At 45.9% G+C, this 25,534-nt stretch overlaps 1 protein-coding gene across 1 annotated transcript in view; it reads left to right on the top strand.

Moving 5' to 3' along the window:
- The window catches only part of LOC147120850 (uncharacterized), a 33,806-nt gene extending 13,962 nt beyond the window's left edge, over positions 1–19,844 (top strand). The window contains exons 2-3 of the mRNA XM_085979200.1: positions 397–3,750; positions 18,434–19,844. Coding sequence (XP_085835326.1) covers positions 397–905 — 509 coding nt within the window. The 3' untranslated portion in view covers positions 906–3,750; positions 18,434–19,844. The remainder of the gene's footprint in view (positions 1–396; positions 3,751–18,433) is intronic.
- Positions 19,845–25,534: the final 5,690 nt, after the last annotated feature.

Below are 25,534 nucleotides of genomic sequence, written 5' to 3'. Positions count from 1 at the left end.
CTACCACAGGGAGTGGTTGAAGCGAACAGTATCGATGCATTTAAGTGGAGGCTAGACAAGCATCTGAGGGAGAAGGGAATAGAGGGTTACGGTGATAGATTTAGATGAGGAAAGACGGGAGGAGGCTCGAGTGGAGCATAAATGCCGGCATGAACTGGTTGGGCCGAATGGCCTGATTCTGTGCTGTATATCCGATGTAATCCTGTGTAACTTTAACTAGGATCAGTTCATTGTGTAGGATTGTTTCCTAGTTCCAGTTCCAATGTGCATAAATTGATATTTATCTACAGACAAACGCAAATAACTACAGACTTCTGGATAAATCGTCTAACAGAAATAAGAACAGAATATTGAAAAAAATAGTATTTAATTCTGAAAAAACATTTCTGCTTCCAGGAGCTGTAACAGCCATTTGTTGTGAAATCAGTAGAAGGGATGCTTTGGAAGATCAGCAGAAAGCCCGTAATCACGTGAGGTCAATGGAGACGCATGTTTCAAGATGCTCGTCAGATTTGAGAGCCTGTGACTCCAGCATAGGAAAGAAAAAGGATGAAATTATCCAGATTGAAAAGAAACTACAAGCTGTGGACAACAAACTAAAAAGTCAGCAAGAGTTGCTTAAAAAACTCTTTGAAACAGACACTAAGCTGAAAAGTGTCACGACGGTTCTGAATGAACTGTTTGGTAAAGTGGAAGTGTTAAAGTTCCGTAGTGAGAGGTTCTTGCACCTGGAAGCACTGCTCATTGTTGTGGATGATTTAGTCTCACATATTTCAAAGCTGCCTGACCGGCAAGGTGGAAAGATGCTGTGCCTGGAAACAAATGCTGTTGAAATGTTGAAATCCCTCAGGAGTAATATGAAAGCAATTGGTTGCTCTGATGCAGATCTCAGTGAATGGTACTAATGACAAGGAGCAGGGTGGCTGTTGCAGCTTTGCGCTGTACTGAGTGAGACCCTTTACTATCACACTAGGCTACTGATGTGATCAAAACCTTCTTATTTCTCTCTCCCATTCTGCCCTTGAAGCTAACTGTTCCTTTGGACATAGTGCAGCATATTTTCCGAGGGACAGATCCCAATGCTTAGGCTAATGCCCGCTTAAAAATAACACCCGGAGGAAGCTAGTTTAGGCATGCTACATGTTTTTACTTGAACAATTGGTGAATAAACCCCACTAAGTTATCTCCTCAACCTCCATTCACTTCCTTACTCTGATTTCAAGCTCTTGGGCAGGATTTTCTGTTTTTGGTGACAAACATGCCATAGAATTAGCATGGCGGTTTCTGCACATGCCCCGTTAACATCGACCCCCAGTGCATTTTCTTGTATTAGCCTAATTATCATAATTTTGGTGGGCCCCCAATTGGATTCCCACCGACACCTGAAATCCCACCTGGCGTAGGGGGAGGATGATTATTGCTGCACACACCAGTCACTTACAGCAACGGAGCAGGGTCAGTGAGAGAGATCGCTGGCTCCTCACACTGAGAGGTGAAATCCTTGCCCATCGCTCGCACCCGTTTTACAGCGGATGTAACATTTCCCACATTACAACAGTGACTACACTTCAATAGTATTTCATTGGCCGTAAAGCGCTTTGGGAAGTCCTGAGGTTGTGAAAGGCGCTATAGAAATGCAAGTCTTTTTCTTTTTTCTTCACAAGTCACTGCGTGGAAATTCTCCCCCTTAGAATGTGCTGGCTGCTGTTCCCATTCAGACAGCAGAGGGGTGTTAAAACTGGCCTCAGTATCTCCGAGCAAGGGAGCTGCAGATCAGCCAGTGTTCGCGCTCCTGATCACTGCCCAGTGTCTCCTGCTGGACAACGGGCGTCTGTAGGCATTGGGCCAGTCTGATTCAGCTGACTGACACTCATTCTCCAAGCCAGTGAGAGACTCTGCTGCCTCTGAAAATGCACTAAACCCTTTCCGTGAGAGAGAAGTAAAGAGAGGGAATTAGAAGCAAGTGTGGAGAGAGGGACAAGAGAATCTCTCCTCTCTGCTGTCTATTGCTATCTGCAGCACTAGTTAGCAGAGGAGTAGGAAGCGAGACAGCTGGAACATCTGTCCCGACCCACAAACAGTAGCTTGAAAGAGTGTTAAAGAAAAGTAACTTTGTGAACTGATTGGGTCCATTTTAACTCCCTGCCCCTCCAGCCCCCACCATTAGGTGGAAACCAGGCCGGGGGTGCAGTTAAAATGGAGTGGGGACTTTCCCACTCCTCTCCTGACAAGACCTGGCCGACTACATCTTTAAGTTGCAGAGGGCAAGGACATCTGTCCGAAGCCGGTGTGGTCCTTTAAATATGCAGATTGGACTGCGATGATGTCATCAAGGCCCGATCTACCATTTTAACCTGAGGCTGGAGCGGGGGAGCAGTGATGGATTCCTCGCCTGACCAAACCTGCCAGGAACAGCAGCCAGGGCCTGAAGCAGCCCAGCAAGGTAAGTTACCAAGGGGCCTGTGGGCTGGGGGCTCCGCCTCCGCCTCTCCCCCTGACCGCGATTCCCCTCCTTGTGCCAGGGACCGTTCATGTGGGTCCACGGCAGAGGTCGCTTGCCGCCATATTTTAACGACCTGACCGCCGCTCACCGCCGGCCGTCGGGAAGTCAGAACGCGGTTTGCTGGCCGTTAAATCTGACCGATGCTGCCCGCAGCCACTGCCGGACCGGCACAACACACCGGCCACATTGGCGCTCTCCCACCCGGGAGTTAAATTCCAACTCTGTGTGTCTGTAAAGCAGGATAAAAGATTGAGTGTAATTAAGGCAGGCCAAGGGACTGAGAATGTGTTACAGATGTAAATTTCCTAGCCAGTAACATGGCTTTACAGAGAATTACATTGAATTTACAGCACAGGATCTGGCCATTCCACCCAGCTGCTCCGTGCCGGTGTTTATGCTCCACACGAGCCTCCTCTCACCCCGACTTCATCCCACCCTACCAGCACATCCTTCTATTCCTTTCTCCCTCATATACTTATCCAGCTTCCCCTTAAACCCCCTTAGATCATGTCTGCAATTGAATGACTTTTACAGATTGTATACTCTTGTAGGGCAACACCTTGTGAGTTGCCTGGAAGGTCTCTTCAGGGTTTGCTGGGAAAATGTCTTTTAAATCCCCTAAAATGGTTCCTCCAAATGGAATCAGTAATTAAACTGAAGGCTGGGAAATCCAAGGGACTGAAACTGATTCAAACCATGAAAACTTGTACATATAAATAAAACATGCCTTACTAATGGTGGAGGACACCTGCCTGGAGCTATGTGGGATACAAGTATGTCATGCCGTATTTAGAACTGTGTAAGATCCTTTGTTAGAGAAATATTGGGGAGCTAGGGAGTAAACATGTGATCTGATATGCCGAGGTATCCACCCCTCATTAACCTGGAGATCATCAAGGGCTTTACATTGCTGTTAGAAGTGATTGGCACCAGAAGAGGTTAACCCTTCTGACACATGTGTCACTCAGAGTGGATATTGAATGGAAAGGAGATTTTCTTGGGAATGAAGGTATATAAGAGGGTTTTCAGCACTCTTTAGTCAGATTTTCTTTGCTCCTTTCCTCTCTAGTCTCTTCTTTAGTAAGCATGTAAGGAAGGCCAAAGTGCAGCCAAGTCTAAGAGGAAGAGCTGATAGAAGTCAGATTGTGTGGTTTTGCCAGCCAGTTACAGGCAGAGATATGTGTGTTACCTAAACATATAGGTTTGCTGAGATCAAGGATGGTGAGATTTAAGCCCGTGTAGGAAAGGCTGATATTTAGTAGATGAGAATCATATATGCATAACTTCAAGTGTAGGCATTGACCAAATAATATTACCCATAATTACTCCTGAGTAACTAAAAAGCTAAGACTTGTTCAGAATGCAGCTGCGGAGACAGCCAAACACAGTTTTAACTAAACTTTGATAAGAAGCAGCTACAGGCTGCAAGTGAAGGTCAAATCATTAAATAACATATTATAATGCTGAATAGAACTTAGAATTCGCTAAACAAAACTAATTGCAGCAATATTTAAAGGATAATTAGTATACATTCCAATAAAATGAGAGATCATGGAAGTTAAGCTATTTATCTGTTAGATTAAACTGAGATAGTCTGGATACCTCTGTAGGGTTTCACAAAATTCCCCTATTTTTTCCTGAAGATTGAAAATACTGTTCCACATTGTGGACGAAGAATTGGGTGATGTGGCTTGTCTACAATGTTTTAAAATGTGCCTAGAACCACAAAGACTGCTCTGAGATGGAAAGAACGTGGACAACACCGGAGTCGTGGAGCCCTGTGGAAAATATTCACACACCTTAAGACTGTACTTTTATTAATAAAATTGTTCCCTGGAGTTTGGGCAATCACAAAAGGCTTTAAAATGGCCAGAGAAAGCATGGCCAAAGGACAAAAAAACAGCTCGAGTTGTCTGAAAAAGTGGGAGGATACAGTGGCAGTAAGACCTGCCAATCAAAGGGGGGTTCCCTTCTAAGCACTTGAAGTTGCTTATTGACTTAAGAGATTCGCCCACTTGAGACCAACCACAGGACAATCGATTGAAACTGCTTCTGTTTACACAGCAATTCAAAGCACTCACAGACAATGAGGCACGTTGAAACTGTGGAACAGATTCCTGGGCAGAGTAAGCTGTTTAAGCCAGGGAACAGGGAAGGAGAGTTCTGCGACCCCTGTAGAGCAGGTCCAGTAGCAGAAATCCGGGACAAGGGAGGCACACAGGGGATAGTTTTGGCCCCAGACCAAAGGCAGGTCCAAGTCCAAAATTCCCCATTTAAAGCCACCCAGGTAAGAGTACATGAGTTTGCCCAACAGACAAGTTTAAGTCCACAGCCTGTAAAGACAGGCACTGTGGCTTGTTTCCAGGGAAAAGTTGTCCAGCCCACAAATTGGGACACTTCCCTACCCCAGTGGGACCTTAGTTTTGCCCAAAGTCCAAATTTGAAAAGGTTAGGTGGCTCAGAAACAGAGAAACAGCTGCCTGGGATTAGAAATCAGCAGGCTGCTGCCAATCCATTCACTGAAACTGCTTGCGCAGGCGCGGTTCCCCAGCCTGTACCCCCAGCGGATCCTCCTCAGCTTTCCCGCGCAGAGGGAAACCCCGCAGCGACCTTCGGGAGAAACCGGACAGGGTCCGGAGGAACTTGCCTACTCCTCCTACGTGGAAGAGATGGCCCCAGCTGGGTGGGGCACGGCCCCCAACCCAGAACTATCCTGACCGAAGTTCACTTGCGGGAGACCTCGCTGTTCAGGAGTCATGATGGGGAAGTGCGGGCGCCTTGTCAGATAGGGATGCGTTCCCTGGGAGTGGCTGGTGATGGCCCGGGAAAGATTGTATAGGGGAGGGGGAGACCCAAGTGTTGCATGGGTGCGGTCGGGGGAGGGAGGAACTCACCCGGGGGCCCACGGGTAAAGTTAGTGTAAGTGTGGCTGGGGAGGATGGATGGGTGGCCGGACCTGGGATGCAAGTTTGAGTGTGGGGCCAGGGAGAGCAGCCACACAGGCACCCATCATTTTCTGCAGCCAGTCGAGGGAAGACGGGAGGGGGAGGGACTGGGAGTCGTGATCCCATACTCCCCGGTCTCAGTCTGTGCCAAGGTAATTTTAAAAATGAGGGGTACCCCACCTCCACAAAGGGACAAGGGAAAGGCTCGGGGCTGGTGGAGCAGGTTGGTCTGTAAATCCATTCTGTCTGTTTTAAAGTTTAAGACAATCAAAGGGGTGTGAGAGGTACTTTTACTGCCCGGGTGGGAGGAGCAATACCCACTCGAATTTCGTGACCCATCATCGGCACGTGATGGTCGGGGTTTTATTTAAGCATGTTGTTTCAATGTTTAATGAAGATTTTTTTTTTGTATTTTGTTTTATAGTTCCAAGTCGAGCAGAGGTGTTGGACCCTCTCCGTGCTTGGGATCATTTTGATTACATTGTGTAACTAAGATTGTAACATTTTGTAATAAGTTATAATGTAACAAGTGTTTGTAAATTTTGATTACATTGTATAATTTTACAAGCGTGCAGGGGTATTAGACCCCTTATTGTAAATTGATGTATCTGTAAGATGCCTACTGTACCACGGTTTTTTCTCAAATTTTAGGGAATAGATGGTTCGGGGGATCAGTGGCAGATAGCTATTAGGTAAATGCAGGGGATGGTTGTTTGTGAGGGGGTCTGAAAATTTTGCTTACTCCTTCGAGTTGATACTTCAATCAAGCTGGGAGTATCAAAAGGGGGGAATGTGGGGTTTTGCAAAATTCCCCTATTTTTCCCCTGAAGATTTAAAATACTGTTCCACATCGTAGATGAAAAATTGGGTGATGTGACTTGTCTACAATGTTTTAAAATGTGCCTAGAACTGCAAAGACTGCTCTGAGATGGAAAGAACGTGGACAACACCAGAGTCGTGGAGCTCTGTGGAAAATATTCACACACCTTAAGACAGTACTTTTATTAATAAAGTTTTTCACTGGAGTTTGGGCAATCACAAAAGGTTTTAAACTGGCCAGAGAAAGCATAGCCAAAGGACAAAAAACAGCTCGAGTTGTCTGTCTGAAAAAGTGGGAGGATACAGTGTAAGTAAGACCTGCCAATCAAAGGGGGGGTTCCCTTCTAAGCACTTCAAGTTGCTTATTGACATAAGAGATTAGCCCACTTGAGACTAACTGCAGGACAATCGATTGAAACTGCTTCTCTTTACACAGCAATTCAAAGCACTCACAGACAATGAGGCACGTTGAAACTGTGGAACGGATTTTGATTTGCAACAGTTTAAGCATTGAATGGGTTTGAAGCACCCATCATTCTGGACAATAGGGCAGCAGCATTCCCTTTTGTTTTAGCCCAGGTGAGCTCCGGATGTGGGCGGGAACATTTTGGCCCCCACAGTGCAGACACATTAACCCATTCCAACCATTTTGAATTAACCAATCACAGCGTTCCTCTTGTGTATTGGAACTTTGGGCGCGAATTTTGCAGATAGACTTTTTTCAGGCATAAAAGATAGCTCCTGAGAAGCTATCTCGCTCTTGGGCTCTTGGCTCTTACCTCGCTGGACCACAGGTGAGCAGGGTTTTTGATTCCTCAGCAAAGCAACCTAGTAAGGAGTTAGGGGATGGTGATTAAGGGGAAATTGCTGAGATTGTTTAACCAACATAGTTTCTTCTAGTTAATAAAGCTTGATTTTCTCTCATCCAGACCATTTGTCCATTTTAATATCATTAATTATAAGTCCTTCAGTCGGAACTGGAAGGTGGGGTAGCGATTCGAAACCGCTGTTTGAAAAATGGTTTATTGGAATTTGGCTTCCAGTGTGGCAGCAGGCTGCCTGACCAGGTGAATTACTGTAAACCAGGTAAAAGATTGGAATTGGTCAGAGTGCAGGCAAAGGCTGCAAGAACAGGGAAATTACCTTAAACCAGTTAAAAGAAGCCCCCCTACAGCTCAAGACAAGTGAGACAGCAGAATGATATGGGCCCTTGGTATAACGGACTTGTACCAGGGAGGCTCTGAAATGAAAAAGTTATGGTAAGTTCCAATGGGGTTAAAAACTATAAACAAGTTAACAAGACAGCAGGATAGGGTTGGTGGAAAAATGCTGGAAAGCCGGGATGCTACCGTCGGCGGGAATCCTGAGCAGCAGAGCGGGGCTATAAAAGTCCCAGAGACCAGGTAAGGACTCACAGCGTCGGCGGGAATCCTGAGCGGCAGAGCGGGGCTATAAAAGGCCCAGAGACCAGGTAAGGCCTCACAGCGTCGGCGGGAATCCTGAGCGACAGAGCGGGGCTATAAAAGGCCCAGAGACCAGGTAAGGCCTCACAGCGTCGGCGGGAATCCTGAGCGGCAGAGCGGGGCTATAAAAGGCCCAGAGACCAGGTAAGGCCTCACAGCGTCGGCGGGAATCCTGAGCGGCAGAGCGGGGCTATAAAAGTCCCAGAGACCAGGTAAGGACTCACAGCGTCGGCGGGAATCCTGAGCAGCAGAGTGGGGCTATAAAAGTCCCAGAGACCAGGTAAGGCCTCACAGCGTCGGCGGGAATCTCGAGCGGCAGAGCGGGGTATAAAAGTCCCCAGAGACCAGGTAAGGCCTCACAGCGTCGGCGGGAATCCTGAGCGGCAGAGCGGGGCTATAAAAGGCCCAGAGACCAGGTAAGGCCTCACAGCGTCGGCGGGAATCCTGAGCGGCAGAGCGGGGCTATAAAAGGCCCAGAGACCAGGTAAGGCCTCACAGCGGCAGTGGGAATCTCGAGCGGTAGAGCGGGGCTATAAAAGTCCCAGAGACTAGGTAAGGCCTCACAGCATTGGCGGGAATCCTGAGCGGCAGAGCGGGGCTATAAAAGGCCCAGAGACCAGGTAAGGCCTCACAGCGTCGGCGGGAATCCTGAGCGGCAGAGCGGGGCTATAAAAGGCCCAGAGACCAGGTAAGGCCTCACAGCGGCAGTAGGAATCTCGAGCGGCAGAGCGGGGCTATAAAAGTCCCAGAGACTAGGTAAGGCCTCACAGCATTGGCGGGAATCCTGAGCGGCAGAGCGGGGCTATAAAAGGCCCAGAGACCAGGTAAGGCCTCACAGCGTCGGCGGGAATCCTGAGCGGCAGAGGGGGGCTATAAAAGTCCCAGAGACCAGGTAAGGCCTCACAGCGTCGGCGGGAATCTCGAGCGGCAGAGCGGGGCTATAAAAGGCCCAGAGACCAGGTAAGGCCTCACAGCGTCGGCGGGAATCCTGAACGGCAGAGCGGGGCTATAAAAGGCCCAGAGACCAGGTAAGGCCTCACAGCGTCGGCGGGAATTCAGCGGCAGCAGCGGGGCTATAAAAGGCCCCAGAGACCAAGTAAGGCCTCACAGCGTCGGCGGGAATTCAGCGGCAGAGCGGGGCTATAAAAGCCCCAGAGACCAGGTAAGGCCTCACAGCATCGGCGGGAATCCTGAGCGGCAGAGCGGGGCTATAAAAGTCCCAGAGACCAGGTAAGGCCTCACAGCGTCGGCGGGAATCCTGAGCGGCAGAGCGGGGCTATAAAAGGCCCAGAGACCAGGTAAGGCCTCACAGCGTCGGCGGGAATCCTGAGCGGCAGAGCGGGGCTATGAAAGTCCCAGAGACCAGGTAAGGCCTCACAGCGTCGGCGGGAATCTCGAGCGGCAGAGCGGGGCTATAAAAGGCCCAGAGACCAGGTAAGGCCTCACAGCGTCGGCGGGAATCCTGAACGGCAGAGCGGGGCTATAAAAGGCCCAGAGACCAGGTAAGGCCTCACAGCGTCGGCGGGAATTCAGCGGCAGCAGCGGGGCTATAAAAGGCCCCAGAGACCAGGTAAGGCCTCACAGCGTCGGCGGGAATTCAGCGGCAGAGCGGGGCTATAAAAGCCCCAGAGACCAGGTAAGGCCTCACAGCGTCGGCAGGAATCCTGAGCGGCAGAGCGGGGCTATAAAAGTCCCAGAGACCAGGTAAGGCCTCACAGCATCGGCGGGAATCCTGAGCGGCAGAGCGGGGCTATAAAAGTCCCAGAGACCAGGTAAGGCCTCACAGCGTCGGCGGGAATCCTGAGCGGCAGAGCGGGGCTATAAAAGTCCCAGAGACCAGGTAAGGCCTCACAGCGTCGGCGGGAATCCTGAGCGGCAGAGCGGGGCTATGAAAGTCCCAGAGACCAGGTAAGGCCTCACAGCATCGGCGGGAATCCTGAGCGGCAGAGCGGGGCTATAAAAGTCCCAGAGACCAGGTAAGGCCTCACAGCGTCGGCGGGAATCCTGAGCGGCAGAGCGGGGCTATAAAAGTCCCAGAGACCAGGTAAGGCCTCACAGCGTCGGCGGGAATCCTGAGCGGCAGAGCGGGGCTATAAAAGTCCCAGAGACCAGGTAAGGCCTCACAGCCTCGGCGGGAATCCTGAGCGGCAGAGCGGGGCTATAAAAGGCCCAGAGACCAGGTAAGGCCTTACAGCATCGGCGGGAATTCAGCGGCAGCAGCGGGGCTATAAAAGTCTCCACTCTGGAAGGAGAGAGGTAAAAAGTAATCCAAGTGTGACGTCACCAGAAAGCGGGTAAGTGATTGGTTGGTAAGTATTTCTCCCTTTTAAGCTTATAACTCATTGGTTTATACTTTCTAAGGTGTGATATTCACCATCTAGAATCGGGGCAGAGGATATTTAAGAATAATATTAATAAATTTAATTAATTACATAGAATGGGAGATCAGGTGATGTGTTGCTGCTGCAATATGTGGGAGCTGGTGGACACCATTGATGCTCACAGTGATCACATTTGCAGTAAGTGTTGGCTGCTTGAGGAACTCCGGCTCCGTGTTGAAGAGCTGGAGTCCGAGCTTCAAACACTGAGACACATCAGGGAGGGGGAGAGTTACGTGGACTCTGTGTATCACGAGGTAGTCACACCAATTAGATTAATTAATTCAGATGTAGTCCGTGGCCAGGGTCAGGATGGTGTGACTAGAAGTGAGGCAGGTACGGGGATCCAGGAGGTAGTGTTGGAGGAGCCGCAGCCCTTGCACTTTTCCAACAGGTTCGAGGCTCTTACTCCCTGTGGGGACAGGAGCAGGGACTGCAGGGAGGATGAGCAACCTGGCCACAGCACCGTGGAGCAGGGGGCCATTCAAGTGGGGGGAGTTAAAAGAAATGTTGTAGTGATAGGGGATAGTATCGTTAGGGGGATAGATAGAGTTCTTTGCAGCCGAGAGCGAGAGTCCAGAAGGCTGTGTTGCCTGCCCGGTGCCAGGGTTAAGGACATCTCCTCTGGACTGGAGAGAAACTTGGAGTGGGAGGGGGAGGATCCAGTTGTCGTGGTCCATGTTGGTACCAACGACATAGGTAGGACAAGGAAGGAGGTTCTGCTGAGGGAGTTTGAGCAGCTAGGGGCCAAATTAAAAAGCAGAACCACAAGGGTAATAATCTCTGGATTATTACCTGAGCCACGAGCGAATTTGGCTAGGACAAATAAAATTAGAGAGTAAAATGCGTGGCTCAAAGACTGGTGTGGGAGAAATGGGTTTTGCTTCCTGGGACACTGGCACCAGTACTGGGGCAGGAGGGAGCTGTTCCATTGGGACGGGCTTCACTTGGCCAGTGCTGGGACTAGAGTCCTGGTGGATCATATAACTAGGACTGTAGAGAGGGCTTTAAACTAACTAGTGGGGGGGAGGTTCCTAGAGAGCAAATAATAAAAATGACAACAGAGAAGGTCATAGACTTAGGTAGCAGTGGGGAAATTAAAAACCAGAGCGTGTCAGGAAGGGGCAGAAGGTATGGAGTAAAAGGTAAAGTAATAAAAAGGGCAAAAGCAGGAACTAAGTGTCACAAAACATCTTTGAAAGTTCTCTATCTGAATGCACGTAGCATTCGTAACAAAATAGACGAGTTAATGGCACAAATAACTACATATGGGTATGATCTTGTGGCCATTACAGAAACATGGCTGCAGGGTGACAATGCCTGGGAATTAAACATACCAGGTTATTTAATGATCAGGAAGGACATGCAGGAAGGGAGGGGAGGTGGGGTGGCTATGTTAATAAAGGAAGGAATCACTGTAATACAGAGAAATGATATTGGGTCAAAAGATCAGGATAATGAAACAGTTTGGGTGGAGGTAAGGAATAATAAGGGGAAAAAAACACGAGTGGGCTTAGTCTATAGGCCTCCGAACAGTGGCAACTCTGTTGGACGGAGTATCAATCAGGAAATAGTAGAGGCTTGTAAGAAGGGAACATCTATAATTATGGGGGATTTTAACTATCATATTAATTGGACAAATCAAATTGGGCAGGGCTGCCTTGAGGATGAGTTCATTGAGTGTATTAGGGATGGGTTTCTTGAGCAGTATGTAACTGAACCGACCAGGGGGCAAGCAACCTTAGATCTGGTCCTGTGTAACGAGATGGGATTAATTAAAAATGTCCTAGTAAAGGATCCCCTTGGAATGAGTGACCATAACATGGTTGAATTCCATATTCAATTAGAGGGTGAGAAGGTTGGATCTCAAACAAGCGTGCTAAGCTTGAATAAAGGAGACTATGAAGGTATGAGAGCAGAATTGAGTAGAGTGGATTGGGAAAATAGATTAAAGGGTAAGATGATACATGATCAGTGGTGTACATTTAAGGAGTTATTTTACAACTTCCAAAAAATATATATTCCACTGAGAAGAAAAGGGTGTAAAAGAAAAGACAGCCATCCGTGGCTAAGTAAAGAAATTAAGGATAGTATTCGACTAAAAACAAGGGCATATAAGGTAGCCAAATCTAGTGGGAGGATAGAGGATTGGGAAAACTTTAAAAGACAGCAAAAAATGACAAAAAGATTGATTAAGAAAGGGAAGATAGATTATGAAAGCAAATTAGCAAAAAATATAAAAACAGATAGTAAGAGTTTTTATAGTTATATAAAAAGAAAAAGGGTGGCTAAAGTAAATGTTGGTCCCTTAGAGGATGAGACCGGAAAATTAATGGTGGAAAATATGGAGATGGCAAAAACACTGAATGAATATTTTACATCAGTCATTACAGTAGAAGACACTAAGAATATCCCAACACTGGACAAACAGGGGGCTAAAGGGGGGGGAGGAGCTAAACACGATCAAAATCACTAAGGAAGTGGTACACGGTAAAATAATGGGACTCAAGGCGGATAAATCACCTGGACCTGATGGCTTACATCCTAGGGTCTTGAGGGAAGTGGCGGTAGGGATTGTGGCTGTATTGGTAATAATTTTCTAAAGCTCCCTGGACTCGGCAAAGGTCCCGGCAGACTGGAAAACTGCTAATGTAACACCCTTATTTAAAAAGGGCAGTAGACAGAAGGCTGGAAACTATAGACCGGTTAGCCTAACATCTGTGGTAGGTAAAATTTTGGAGTCCATTATTAAGGAGACAGTAACAGGACATTTGGATAATCATAATTTAATAGGACAAAGTCAGCATGGTTTTATGAAGGGGAAGTCATGTTTGACAAATTTGCTGGAGTTCTTTGAGGAAGTAACGTATAGGGTGGATAAAGGGGAACCAGTGGACGTAGTGTATTTAGACTTCCAAAAGGCATTTGACAAGGTGCCACACAAAAGATTATTGCTTAAGATAAAAAATCACGGGATGGGGGTAATATTCTGGCATGGATAGAGGATTGGCTATCTAACAGAAGGCAGAGAGTTGGGATAAATGGTTCATTCTCATACTGGCAATCAGTAACTCGTGGTGTTCCGCAGGGGTCAGTGCTGGGTCCCCAACTCTTTACAATCTATATTAACGATTTGGAGGAGGGGACCGAGTGTAACATATCAAAGTTTGCAGATGATACTAAGATGGGAGGGAAAGTAGTGAGTGAGGAGGACATAAAAAACCTGCAAGGGGACATAGACAGGCTAAGTAAGTGGGCAGAGATTTGGCAGATGGAATACAATACTGGAAAGTGTGAGGTTATGCACTTTGGCAGGAAAAATCGTAGAGCAAGTTATTATCTTAATGGCAAGAAACTGGAAAGTACTGAAGTACAAAGGGATCTGGGGGTCCTGGTGCATGAAACTCAAAAGGTTAGTATGCAGGTGCAGCAAGTGATTAAGAAGGCCAATGGAATGTTGGCTTTCATTGCTAGGGGGTAGAATATAAAAATAGGGAGGTATTGCTTCAGTTGTACAAGGTATTGGTGAGACCGCACCTGGAATACTGCGTACAGTTTTGGTGTCCATACTTAAGAAAGGACATACTTGCTCTCGAGTCAGTACAAAGAAGGTTCACTCGGTTAATCCGGGGGATGAGGGGATGGACATATGAGGAGGGGTTGAGTAGATTGGGACTCTACTTATTGGAGTTCAGAAGAATGAGAGGCGATCGTATTGAAACATATAAGATTGTGAAGGGGTTGGATCGGGTGGATGCGGGGAAGATGTTCCCGATGATGGGTGAAACTAGAACTAGGGGGCATAGTCTTAGAATAAGGGGCTGCTCTTTCAAAACTGAGATGAGGAGGAACTACTTCACTCAGAGGGTGGTAGGTCCATGGAATATGCTGCCCCAAAAAGCTGTAGAAGCTACATCATTACATAAATTTAAAACAGAAATAGACAGTTTCCTAGAAGTAAAGGGAATTAAGGGTTACGGGGAGCGGGCAGGAATTTGGACATGAGTCTAGGTTCGGATCGGTCATGGCCCTGTGGGTAGTGGAGTGGGCCCAGGGGCCATGTAGCCTGATCCTGCTTCTATTTCGTGTGTCTAATTCTGTTAGGTTCAGGAGATGGCTCTGTGATAGTGGATTGGCGGTTAGGATCAGATCAGCCATGATCTTATTGAATGGCGGAGCAGGCTCGAGGGGCCGATTGGCCTACTCCTGCTCTTATTTCTTATGTTCTTATGTTCTTATGAGTGACAATGGTATTTTGACCATTAGAACCAATTAAAGATGGTGATTTTATTTAAAAGACCATATATGGACACTGGCCAAATGAACTGTTGATAAGGAATGGGTTAAAACCTCGATACGCAAAGAACAGCTTCACACAGACGTAATGCGAGAACAAAGGAACAGACTTAAGACGACGTCATCTGTGTCCGAGAGGTTCCAGTGACTAAGGCCGCCGAGCTGCTCGTTAAAACAGTCACCTAATATTAAGTATTAATTTCACTGTAAACTTAATAAATCTTGATCTATTGCTCAAACATACTGGCTTCTGCCTATTGGTGTCTTGTCCAAGAACTCAGAGATCATTAAGATCTTACAAATTGGCACCCTAGATGGGACAAGACAAAACGGCTAGTATTGTGGAATAGATCAGACCTCGAAAGTAGCTTCCTGATCAGCTGCTGCTCTTGAGGAGCGATAAACCCCGTGGGGAGTGGTGAGTGCCCATGAATTGCGCGCCGATAGTTATTGATGTTAGAGGTCTGTTAAAATCACCAAATGGCTAGTAAAAGTTGTGTTAATGCATATAAGTGTAAGTTAGACAGAAGTGCCTGTGCGGAGGAAGTACAGGTATTATTGATGGAACGTTTAACAAAAGGACACTGAGTCCCCTTTGAAAAAGTGATAAACTTTATTCCGGTAATTCCGTCTCAGAAAAAACACGAGTTAAAAGAGAAACATAGCCAGGTGATTAAGCATAAAATGCAGGAGAGAGAGGGAGAGATAAAGTAGAAAAAAGATCTAATTTGCAGGCTAACCAATTTGAAAACTCAGCAAAGGAAGGGAAAAAACAGAGATTTGGAAAGCCAGGAAAAGCTGCTGAGACGCCGATTTAAAAAGAGAGAAAAAAAGAGAGAAACCTAACGTTTTACCAACATGGAAGTTAATAACGTCTGTGCCGAGACAAATAAAACACAAGATTTGCTGAGTGAAAGGAACCTTAAAAAAATGCTGAAATTTCAGTTTGTATGAAAATGTGTGTTAAAGTGTGAAAGTTTTCCTGACTATGAATGTTTAAGAAGTTACAGTATTTCTTTTGTCTGAAAAGCCTGTCTTTAAAAGAAAGATTCTGTTATGTGTGGTTTAGCTCCACCCACTTCTCTGTGTTAAAAGCGTTTAAAACTTTTGTCTTGTCTTGGATTTTGAAAGTTTCAAGAATGTGCGAATAAGATTGTGCCCCAAGAATTGGGAAAAAAACGTTGAACTAATTTAAGTTAAGCTGGTGTGTAAAAACTGAGAAAAACAACAAAAAGTTTGTTTAACAAAAGATTAAGTTTCAGTCTAAGATTTAACCTTGGAGTCGCGGTTGCTATGGTGAGATCTTCCAAAGCAATTTGATTTGATTTGTTTAAATGTGAAAAACTAATTTTTCTCCAGTTATATTCAATGTTTTTACAGTATTTTGGAAAGACATCTGAAGAAAGGACAATAAGAAATGTGACGTAATTTACTGTTTTCTGCAAGAATGTGCTAATTTGTTTTGTTTTATCTGTTCTGTTCATGTTTAGTTATAGTTTGAAAACACAACTGTCCTTTTAGATCGGAAAAGTTTTTTTTAATTTACGTGAAGTGACGCAATTGCGTGCGCCTGACAATGTTTCGCTCCACCTTCTTAAAAACCTGCAAAGGAGTTAACCCTTTCCACTGACAGCTGTTTAAGTTCATGAAGAAACAACTTTAGTATGAAATTTAAAGATATTGGACATTATTAAAATTAAGTTTCTTAATTTTATGTTAATATTTCCCCAGAGTGAGAGAAGAAAAATTATGATTTGATAAATTAACCCCTTGGGCTCTAAGCAGAGTCACAATGGAGTCTCTTTCTTTTGTTATATGGAAGTTACCTTGTAAACTAATTGCAGCACTTCTATCTCTAATGTTAAAACACTGTGTAAGCCACCTAGCCTGGGAATCACTTGTTTCTGAAATTGGAATTGATAAGATAAATTGATAGAAATGAAATTGAACATTGAGAAAACCTGTCAGTTCAACAATACTGCTGTTTGGATTTTGGGATAATGTTGAAATAACAAAATGGACTATATATTGGGTTACTGTTGGGAAAATAAAAGATCTTCTAAAATAATGATAAATAAAAAGTGTTAACAACTTGGACCAAGTGAGAATGTTTCATCTATGTTTTCAACCTTAAATATTGTACTGGACAGTAAAGTTCATCCAGGGCTCATGAATGAGATATGAATGGTAATTAATGGGATGTGTAAAATGGAGAGAGGAAGTGATTGAGGGTGTGAGATAGAAACAGGAGAATTACACCACCAAATGGGAATTCTCCAAACTTTCGAGTGAAAGTCAGGAAAGTGTAGTTAAGATTAGTAAATTGATAGCTTTCTCCTGCTGCGGCCTATAATTAACTTTTTAAGAAAACTGAATTTGATAGTCCGGCCTCTACCCAAGACATCAGATCCATGCAGAGGAAGATGAGCAAAGATCTCCAGATGATTACAATCTTTTGATACCTGAAAGCTCAAGAAAGGCTTGTATCGGATGCCACATGTGGCACGATATGGAGATACCGGGATGAGTGTGCAAATGTGATTTGTTACATATGAAGCAATTACCATCCGCAAATGCATGGTGAATCTGCACTGAAGAATGGGTCTCAGACATGCTCAGTTACTTGAGAACAGCAAGACATGAAAAGGTTAATGTGGCTCAGGAGAGTGAGACACCTTTTAAAGCATTGACACATACTCCATCGAGAAACGATCTAATTAATGAAACAATCACAATAGAGTTAAACACACTGGTACCTGTTGAAATTGAAGTTGAAGTGGAGAGTTACATGGAATTTGGATTGGGACAATTGAGGGCTAAGGAGAAATCATGTTTAGTAAGAATTATCCACAGGATGGATACGAGTAAAAGAGAGATCTGGAGAATCTTTTAAGTGCATGATTTGTTGATTAGATGTTAAACTGTAATGTCGCTTGAAATGATTGTAAGACTGAATTTAACTGTGACTGTAATAATTGTGTTTTGTAGGTAACAGAGCGTGGGAAAAACCAGTACGAATCCAGTATGAGGTGGTTTTGGTGGTGCCTCCTGTGTCACTACTACCGCAACTACCATGCTTTATGAGTCTAACAGGACCTGTCCCATCAACCAACATGTTTTACTCAATATCAAAACCTATGCTCAAGTGAAACTGACAGTAAATGAGATACTTAAGTATGAGCTGCACAATTATGTGGCCCAATTCGGATACGACATTCCCCTGTTGTCTAAGGGTTTCAGTGAGCTCATGATGTGACTGAACTCCTCCTCCCTAAAGCATTTTTATGTTTTGGAGCAAGACAACTCGAGAATGGATATTGAAATTGACAACATAGAGGACAACTCACACTGGTGGGATATTGGGCTTGATATATCAGCACACCCTTAAGTTCGTATTATTTCACACGCTCTGGTAGTTCTCCAACTTGTAATGATAGTGTATTTGATATATGTAACCTCTGGAGTAAGACTTTGATACATAAGCCAATTGTGTACTCATGCCCATGACCAACCAGCACCAACAAATTAATTGAGCACATCGAAAGAGAAGATCCGAAGCAATGTAGAGGAGACCCCAGGTGCTGTAACATCAGGAAAGATTGAAGAAACAGAGGATACCCCAGGCGGGGCAGAATTAGAACACCAGAACAGTGAATTGAATTTAAGTAAGGGGTCAGATCAGGGCCGTTACTGCCAGATCATATGATGCAGCAATAGGAGCAGTAGGCAGAGGAGAAATGATAGACTGGGACGCACTAGAAGGCAAGACATATCAGTACGGCCGAAATGATAGTTGGGGAGACCCCGGGATGTCCTCCATCCATGAGGATAGGCGGTCAGCCCCTGTAAGTGTCATAGTTAGCACCCAGGCCTATAATGAAAAGGGGATAAAACCTTATTTGAGAAGCGCTCCATTCCCCTCAATTAGTGGACTCCGATTTGCAGCAACGCTTGTCAGAGAATAGATTGAAGTGGTCGAAGAATCAATGATAAAACATTTCCTCCTCGAGGTGGGGACTTGTACTAAAGGCTGATATTTAAAGATATTTAGTAGATGAGAATCATATATGTATAACTTCAAGTGTAGCCATTGACCAAATAATATTACCCATAATTACTCCTGAGTAACTCAAAAGCTAAGACTTGTTCAGAATGCGGCTGCGGGGTCAGCCAGACGTAGTTTTGACTAAACTTTGATAACAAGCAGCTATAGGCTGCAAGTGAAGGTCAAATCATTACATTGCTAAAAAAAACATATTATAATGATGAATAGAACTTAGAATTCGCTTAACAAAACTAATTGCAGCAATATTTAAAAGATAATTAGTATAAATTCCAATAAAATGAGAGTGATCATGGAAGTTCAGGTATTAATCTGTTAGATTAAAGCGAGATTGTCTGGATACCTCAAGACAAGTGAGACAGCACTGATATGGGCCCTTGGTATAAAGGCCTTGTACCAGGGAGGCTCTGAAATGAAAGAGATATGGTAAATTCCAATGGGGTGAAAAACTATAAACAAGTTAACAAGACAGCAGGATAGGGTTGGTGGAAAAATGCTGGAAAGCCGGGATGCTACCTTAACCTGAGTGACAGTGGTATTTTGACCATTAGAACCAATTAAAGATGGTGATTTTATTTTAAAGACCATATATGGACACTGGCCAAATGAACTGTTGATAAGGAATGGGTTAAAACCTCGATACGCAAAGAACAGCTTCACACAGACGTACTGCGAGAACAAAGGAACAGACTTAAGACGACGTCATCTGTGTCCAAGAGGTTCCAGAGACCAAGGGATGCGAGCTACTCATTAAAACAGTCGCCTAATATTAAGTATTAATTACGCTGTAAGCTTAATAAATCTTGATCTATTGCTCAAACATACTGGCTGCTGCCTATTGGTGTCTTCTCCAAGAACTCAGAGATCATTAAGATCTTACACCAGCTAGTCCACATACAGTCACTTGTGCACAAGGTGGATTCCGAGGATCCCAGGGGAATGGGTAACCCCTCTTCGGAGAGAGGTCCATTATTTGACATCCTACAAACCGTCATCATCGTCCAAAGGAAGCCGATCATTCAGCTCAACCACAAGGATAAGCTCTTATAAGCTCGGGAACATTGTATCCGTAGGTGCATAGACTCTAATCTATTCAACAGACTGGATATCTCATGCTGTTAACTTTTCAGCTCTCAAAGGAATCTAATCCTAAATTAATCTCTCAAGTTATACCAGCCTCAGACATGAATCTCCACTATAATTTGATAACCAATTAATGCTAAATTGTGGTGATGCACTGAACTGTCTGTATAATCTCTGTTATTCAAATAGCGAGGTGAACCTGTCTACATTTATATCGAACAATTGTTTGTATTCTCAATGTGTAATTATTGTTAAGTATGTGTTTGCAGTTAATAAACAATTGTTAGTGCATGACTTGCTGTCTGATGTCTTTGAAGATTTGGTGAGACAGTCTTAATGCATTCATTCAGCATATTGTGGATATCCGAGGTAGAGGTGAGTAAGTTAAACGTGAATTCAATCTGAACTGGGTGATGTGAGACTGTTCGATGAGCCAAACTCAGGCATCAGTCACTCTTAGGCTTAACCTGAGTGATAAATCCCAGACAGTTAAGGTGAAGGATTTCTCTGGTCTATTTGTCGGGATTGCTGATCACAGCGTTCTAATGGCTCTTCCTTTTTCCCTATAGCGCCTTTCATGACCCTCTTTAGAGCCAATGGGTACTTTTTGAAATATAGGTGGGAATTTAAACATGGACCAGCAGGGAAGTTTAGGTGTGGGTGGGGGTTAAAGTTGATGAAAATGTGATCGTGTCCGGAAGCTGGCTCCAACACGCCGACTTCCGGCTTTAACTTGAGCGCATTCTGCTGTGTGCGTGTAATCCCTCTCGGGAGAGGGGGATTAGCGATTTGAGTATGTTAATCACTGCATTGCAGGGATATTTCAACCGGTATTTAAATTTAATGGCAGGCTTCCTGAATCTCACCAGTGACACCAAGGCAAGATCACAACAGCAATTCATGGGGCTCATCCAAAGTCAGGCAGCTACGCCAGCAAGTACTCAGTGCTGACAGCTGCTTTCTTACCCATCACTGGAAAAGGGTTTGTTGAGGCTACATGTGGTGGGAGGCTAATTTCTGCATTTTGGAGGTACTGACACCAAAGATCAAGATGGGTGGCGCCATGCCTGCCTTAAAGGGTGCCTCGGACGAGGAGCAAGATGACCATCAGCAGCAGCAGAACCAACACCAACACCAACAGCCCGCTGTGCAGAGATCTGCAGGTGGTCAGTAGAGGGGTCAAGCTTGCAGGAGGCACTACCTGAGTAACAGAGCGTACAGGCAGAGGCTGAGCTTCCTTGACCTGTCGGAACAGCAGTGCTTCCAGAGGCTGAGGTGGTCAAGTCAGGTGGTGGCAGACAGCAGCAGCTTTCTAGAAGAACATCTCTTTCCTGCTGGGCCTAGTGGCTACACCTAACCAGTGGCTGTGAAAATCACCACTGCCCTCAACTATTCTGCCTCCGGATCCTTCCAGGGCTCTGCCGGAGACATATCCAGGATCTCCTGGTCGGCTGCACATAAATGCATAAGGCAGGTCAGTGATGGGTGGTTTTCCAGGGCTAGACGATGATGACACTCGTCAGAATGATTGGGTTCTCGGGTTTGCATCTGGCTGGTTTCCCAGAGGTGCAGGGCGTCATCGACTGCGCACACATGGCAATCCACACACCCTCTGTTCAGGCAGGAGAATTCGCAAACCGCAAGGGGTTCCATTCCATCAATGTGCAGCTAATGTGCAACCATTAGTAAAGGTTTGTACAGCTGTGCACCAGATTCCCAGGGAGCTGCCATGATGCTTTCACCCTGTGGCAGTCCAAAACCTCTTTGGACCTGGAAGCAGACTTAAAGGGTGCTAGGAGACAAAGGATACCCCCTTCAAACTTGGCTGATGACACCTGTGAGAAACCCAACCAGTGAAGCCAAAAACTGGTAGAACGAAAGCCGTGACAACCAGATGCATCATCAAGCAAGCAATCAGCATGCTCAAGGTGCGCTTCAGGTGCTTGGACAGATCTGACAGTGCTCTTCAGTACTAGCCAGCGAGGGTCTCCAGCGCAATCATGGTGTGCTATCTCTAAATTGTCCACTGTCTCTAAATTGTCAGACTCTCCAACATCCAGCATTGGGTAGCCAGAAATGACCTCCAATTAAACATTGGGAAGACCGAAGCCATTGTCATCAGTCCGCGCCACCAATTCCATTCCCTAGCCACCGACTATTCCTCTCTCTGGCAACTGTCTGAGGCTGAACCAGACTGTTCACAACCTTGGTGTCGTACTTTACCCGGAGATGAGCTTCCGACCACATATCAGTGGCATCACCAAGACCGCCTATTTCAACCTCCATGAAATCGCCCGACACTGCCCCTGCCTCAGCTCATCTGCTGTTGAAACCCTCATCCATGCTTTATTACTGTAGTGTATGTACCTTTAAGAGAGGAACTATCTTCTACAGCCCCTGGATACTGCAGTACCAGTAGTGGCCACACCTGTATATAGACCCGTGTAGTAATTTGTACAATTAGTTCCAGCATATCTTCTATCCAGTAAACACCTGTTATTACCGTTCTCCTGCAGTCCGTGTGTTATTTATATGCGGACATTACACTGGCGACGAGCAGGTTCGAACTCACCTGCAGTTCTGCATCACCTCACGGGGATCCATCCCTGAAAAGAAGTTTCTTGGCGGTCGAATCCAGAGCAACGGGCGTCGACCGTGGGCAACTGCCCAGTGATCCATCGGATTCAGAGAATCACAGGGGAGGCTGTTGAGAGCTGTGCTTGGTTCTCTAGTCTAGGTGTTCCAGCAAATCGGGCTGGTAGCAGGTAGTGCGCTGACCTTTCCCGGACTGCAGCGGGCTAGAGCTCGATCGAGCGGCTCTGCAAGGGGGCCGAGCAGCGTTGTCGGGAAGAAAAATAGAGAGAGAGGGTGGAGCACACAGGGCGCGGCCGGTGCTCAAGAGCCGGGCAGCGTTACAGAAAACAAGAAAAGGGGAAGGAAAAGAGATGCGTAGTGTTCAGCGTCGACGAAAGAATAAAACGAAGAAAAAGTAATTAACAAAAAGAGACGCGCAGAAAGCCGCGAGGTGCCGCCATTTGCCACGAGGACCGCCGAGAGCGGCGTTGGCAGCAGCGCAAGGGAAGCGCGTGAAAACCACAGGGCGTCGCCATTACTATTTAGAACGCTAGGAGCAGCGTTGGCAGCAGCGGGGGAAGAAGGAAAAGCGCGGGAGGCGCCATTTTAATCCATTGGGGAAGAAGGAAAAGCGCGGGAGGCGCCATTTAAATCACCAAGATGCCAAAGAGTGGCAGCATCACTGCTTTTGACAACGAAATAGAAGACTGGACCACGTATGTGGAAAGAATTGAAGTGTACTGCAAGGCAAATGAGGTGGCCGATGAAAAGAAGGCGTCGGTATTATTAAATTTGATGGGCGCGAGAACGTATGGCCTATTGCGGAATTTGATTACCCCTGCTAAACCAATGGAGAAAAGTTTTGATGAGATTGTCAATATTTAACAGGAACATCTAAACCCTACACCGCTGCTGATAGCAGAAAGATTCAAGTTCCATAAAAGAAACCAGCACAAAGACGAAAGTAATGCCGACTATCTTACGGAACTACGCAAGTTATCGAAACACTGCCAGTTCGGAGCAGGACTGGCAGATACCTTAAGGGATAAGTTTGTCTGCGGTCTTCAGAGTGAAGGATCCCAGAAACGACTACTTTCGGAAAAGGACCTTACGCTAGAAAAGGCTTTCAGTGTTGCAGTATCCTACGAAGCAGCAGCACGGGGAGCTGCAGAAATACAACAGAAACCGCAAGAATATAGCACCAATGAAATGGCATATGGAGCAGAAAAGTGCTATCACTATGGCAGAACAATCCATGACCAGAAGGATTGCTGGTTTAAGGACAAAATATGCAGACAATGTGGAAAAGTGGGACATATAGCACGAGTCTGCAGGTCGGGAAAGAAAACCAACACTAAAAGAACAACTAAGGAAAAGTACAAGAAAGTACAAAAGATGACGGACAGTAGTTCCGAAGATCAGAAGAGTGATAATGACTCTGGGAGCAGGAGACTAAGTTATCTAAAGTTACACAATGTGATCGCAAAGGAGGATCACCAAACCATTTGGGTCACCCTCATGATAGCAGGGTCCCAAGTTAAGATGGAATTGGACACAGGGTCAGCCCTAACAGTCATGAATCGATGAGACTACGAGCGGCTATTCTCACACATACCGTTGAAGGGCACGTCCATTGCATTGAAGACATACACGGGGCAAAAAGTCTACCCCAGAGGAAAAATGAGGGTGCCCGTTAAATACAACGGCAAGGAAACACAGAAACTGTATCTATATATACTACAAGATGGAGGACCACCATTATTGGGACGTGAATGGATCCAAAAAATACAGTTGGATTGGCATTCCATTCAGGCGCTGACTGTGGCTGACAAAAAGGATGATGACATCAAAACCTGGACGATTGTCAAAAATCCTAACTGACGCGAAAGAAGTGTTCCAGCAAGGGCTTCGAACACTAAAAGTCATAACTGCAACGATAAAGATTGAAGATAATGCAAACCCAACATTTTTTAAGGCCAGACCGGTACCGTATGCGATCCGCCCAGCCGTCGAAGCAGAGCTGGAGAGTCTGGAGCATGCGGGTGTGCTGTCCAAGGTGGACTGGAGCGAGTGGGCCACACCCATCATTCCTGTTATGAAAAAAGCATTGAGCAGCACACCTGGGGAGCCGAAGAAGGTTCGCATCTGTGGGGACTTTAAGGTACCTGTGAACCTAGTCCTTCACACAGTACAATATCCACTTCCATGGATAGAAGATATTTTCGCCTCACTATCTGGAGGGAAATGCTTTACGAAGATTGATCTGGCCCAAGTAAATTTACAAATGGAGGTGGAAGAGTCCTCTAGAAAATATCTCACGATAAACACTCACAAAGGTCTTTACCAGTATAATCGACTGGTATTCGGGGTAGCATCAGCTCCGGCTATTTGGCAGAGGGCGATGGAACAAGTCCTGCAAGGGATCCCGGGGACCCAGTGTTATTTGGACGACATCCTGGTTACGGGCAAAAATGACAGTGAACACCTTGCCAACCTGGAGCAGGTGCTCACTAGATTACAAGAATATGGGCTACGAGCCAATCACCCCAAATGCGAGTTTTTCAGGAATCAAATCTTGTATTGTGGCCACGTGATTGATGAAGAGGGGTTACATAAGTCCCCAGACAAGATTGAGGCAGTAGTCAAGGCTCCAGCACCGGAAAATGTATCGCAACTGAGGTCGTTCCTCGGCTTGGTGAACTACTAGCATAAGTTCTTGCCAAATTTGTCTACAATTCTGCACCCACTGAACACCCTGCTGCAAACTGGAGTAGCATGGAAATGGAGTGATGAGTGTAAGCGTGCCTTTCAGAAATGTAAATGCCTAATCACTTCTAAAGAAGTATTGGCCCACTACAATCCAACACTATCGATTCAATTGGCATGTGATGCGTCTCCCTACGGCATTGGAGCGGTACTGTCGCACAAATTCCTTGATGGTTCAGAGAGGCCAATAGCCTTTGCGTCACGCTCGTTAACCTCAGCCGAGCGTAACTATGCCCAGATTGACAGGGAGGCCCTCAGCCTGGTGTGGGAGGTGAAGAAGTTCAATCACTATCTGCACGGGCAGAAATTCACCTTACTGACTGATCACCAACCTCTTGTCTCCATTTTTAACCCAAAGAAGGGTGTTCTGGTGATGGCGGCGCAATGGCTGCAAAGATGGTCCCTTTTTCTAGGGGCACATCAATACGAAATAGAATACAAGGGCACGAAACAGCATGGAAACGCTGATGTGCTGTCGCGCCTGCCGCTGCCTATGGTGGAGGAAGCACCTGCAGTGGATCCTGTGGAAATATTCCACTCGACCATAGTTGAATGTCTACCTGTTACAAATACAAGTATAGAGAAGGAAACCCGAAATGACCTGACACTCTCTCTGGTCTATGATTTGACGGTGAAGGGATGGC

This window comes from Somniosus microcephalus, chromosome 3, assembly GCF_052327205.1.
Source record: "Somniosus microcephalus isolate GS21.2 chromosome 3, FLI_Smic_1.0, whole genome shotgun sequence".
NCBI lineage: Eukaryota > Metazoa > Chordata > Chondrichthyes > Squaliformes > Somniosidae > Somniosus > Somniosus microcephalus.
Note: the sequence above shows the minus strand (reverse complement) of the source record. Positions and strands in the feature narration are given on the sequence as shown.